Genomic DNA, 2,318 nt, shown 5'->3' on the forward strand with positions numbered 1-2,318 from the left:
ATACGTACACAACTACTCCTAATTTTGTTTGGTTAAGAATAAAGCAATAGAAATAAACTTATATAGTATCAAGATAAACTAGCTCAAATGAAGTCATTAATGCACTAGAAACGGCGGACGATAAGGTTAATTTCACAAACGAAGAGAGATGGAAAAAAATTTCTTCCCTGTCATTACACAAGACATGTGGAGTCTCAAAAAACAATGAGCAAAAAATAACATCATATCTAGTATTATTATATCTTAAAAGGAACAACAAACTGAACATTTGCAACAATCACACATCCATATAACTCGTATTAGGTACAACCAATGAATCTAAACAATAAAACGCAAAAGAATTATTTGTAATGAATGAATGTATCGATCAATAATGAATGTTTTATTATACCCTTTGTGTGTATGTTCCTTGATCATCTGGAAAGACATTAAATTCCTCTACCACGAAATCTGCGACGCAGAAGTGGACGTCAAACTGAAAAACAAAAGAAAACAAACATTATGATCCCTCAAGAGCGAATACCATAAACTGCGATAAGAGCATGGATCCTATGAGAATATATATATATATATATGTATAGACCCAATAGAGGTGAACCTTTTATTTTCCAGAGAGAGAGCGCTTACTTGAAAAGTTCTCTCCAATAGGAATCGTCACTCGGATCATCTTCCAAGAGTTTCTCCCAAGCATCAAAGACTGTGGATGACTGCAGGTCGGACATTTCATCAGTATTGGATCTCTCCATTTGGTTGAAGTTGGCTGAACCAGTTGCAGGACATGGATTTTCAGCTTGATTCGTTTCATGTGATGAAGAAGTTCTTCTATCGCTACTATTGGTATCAACAAAAGCTTCTTGATTTGATGCTCCTTCCGGGTTTGTCCATGATTCTGAAATATCCTGGCGTGAGTCACTTGGAGCTGAAGGAAATAAATCTGGGCTTGCGCATAATTCATGGCCTCTCAAGAGAGCCTCTTTGTTGTTGGGGAGAGTGAGAGTGCTATTTGAACCATTTATACATGCTTCCAGAGGGTTGTTGCCCAAAAGTGGGAGAATAATCTGCATGTTACTGCCATTCATAAGCTGCAACAGATTCTGCAGCAGTTGGATTTGGGATAACTGATGAGTCAAATCATGTAGTTGTAAACCTAGACCAGCGTGGCTCCCAGGGCTCGTCAAGTTATTGTTATTAGCTATGCCAAGCAACTGCGAGAGATTCATGAGATGCTTCAAGTCAGTTCTTGGCTTGTGAGTTTCTGGGTCAATACCCATCTGAAGAAGCTTCTTTCTTATACTGGTGTTCCAGAAATTCTTTATCTCGTTGTCAGTCCTCCCTGGAAGATGCGTTGCAATCTTCGACCACCTACAACAATCAGTTGAAGTTTCAATTAAGCAATCATATATCATTAATGTTGGCCATCTTAAAAAACACACACACACACGTATATCTAATGAATTACTTGTTTCCAAGAACAGAATGAAGGTTGATGATCAATCGCTCCTCTTCTTCAGTGAATTTGCCTCTCTTGATGTCAGGCCTGAGATAGTTTGTCCAGCGTAGCCTGCAGCTCTTGCCGCATCTGTTGAGGCCCGCATGCTTTGGAACTGATTTCCAATTTCCGCTGCCATGTTTGCTGATATAATCAATAAGCTTCTCATCTTCTTCAGGCGTCCATGGCCCTCTCTTCATACCAGTCTCCTCACAACAACACGGTGGCCTAACCATAATGAAAAGCTAGCTAGCACAATAAATGCAATTAAAAAAAAAAAAACTGCAAAAGATGTCCTCTGCTGCTCAGAAGAGATAAAACTGAGGTTGTGGAAAAAAGCTTACCATGTGTCTGGTGAGGCATGTGGTTTTATAAGTGCGTCTATAAGAACTCTAAATTCATGTATAAGGTCATTTCCCCCCCTTTTTTCTGTTTGACGAACCATGAAGGAAGCAACTAGATAATATTATACTTCAAATATTTGAATGCGTAGCTCTCTGAATTCCATGGATATAATTTTGTTCTTTGTGGGGAAATTTATTGTCGCTTTGACCCGTTGGTCAACATCTTGAAAGATTTTCGGTATGACAGAGAATTAGAGATACAAGATTGAAAAGTCAGCCTTCGAAGTATCACTGAAGCCTATGGACGTTTAGGGTTGGCTATAATAAACATTGGAAACTTCTAGCATGGAAAACCATATCGAGTAACCTTTAATTTGCCGTGTCAAAGAATAGTTTATTACCATATAATTAAATTAGTCACATTTAAGGTTAATTTGGATAAGAGAAACTATTTTATCTGATTTGATTTCAACATCGCATTAATT

The 2,318-nt window shown here is 37.9% G+C and overlaps 1 protein-coding gene across 1 annotated transcript; it reads right to left on the bottom strand.

Moving 5' to 3' along the window:
* Positions 1–241: 241 nt before the first annotated feature.
* On the bottom strand, positions 242–1,781 carry LOC129311849 (transcription factor MYB41-like). Its single transcript, XM_054954321.1, has 3 exons — positions 1,460–1,781; positions 628–1,362; positions 242–475 (listed from the first exon to the last, which is right to left on the bottom strand). Exons 1-3 carry the CDS (start codon positions 1,723–1,725, stop codon positions 439–441), a joined length of 1,038 nt encoding a protein of 345 aa, XP_054810296.1. The 5' UTR covers positions 1,726–1,781; the 3' UTR covers positions 242–438.
* Between the last annotated feature and the right edge of the window lie 537 nt (positions 1,782–2,318).

The sequence above is a fragment of the Prosopis cineraria genome, unplaced genomic scaffold (assembly GCF_029017545.1).
Source record: "Prosopis cineraria cultivar Desert tree isolate PC_DT_omini unplaced genomic scaffold, ASM2901754v1 PC5, whole genome shotgun sequence".
Classification (NCBI taxonomy): domain Eukaryota; kingdom Viridiplantae; phylum Streptophyta; class Magnoliopsida; order Fabales; family Fabaceae; genus Prosopis; species Prosopis cineraria.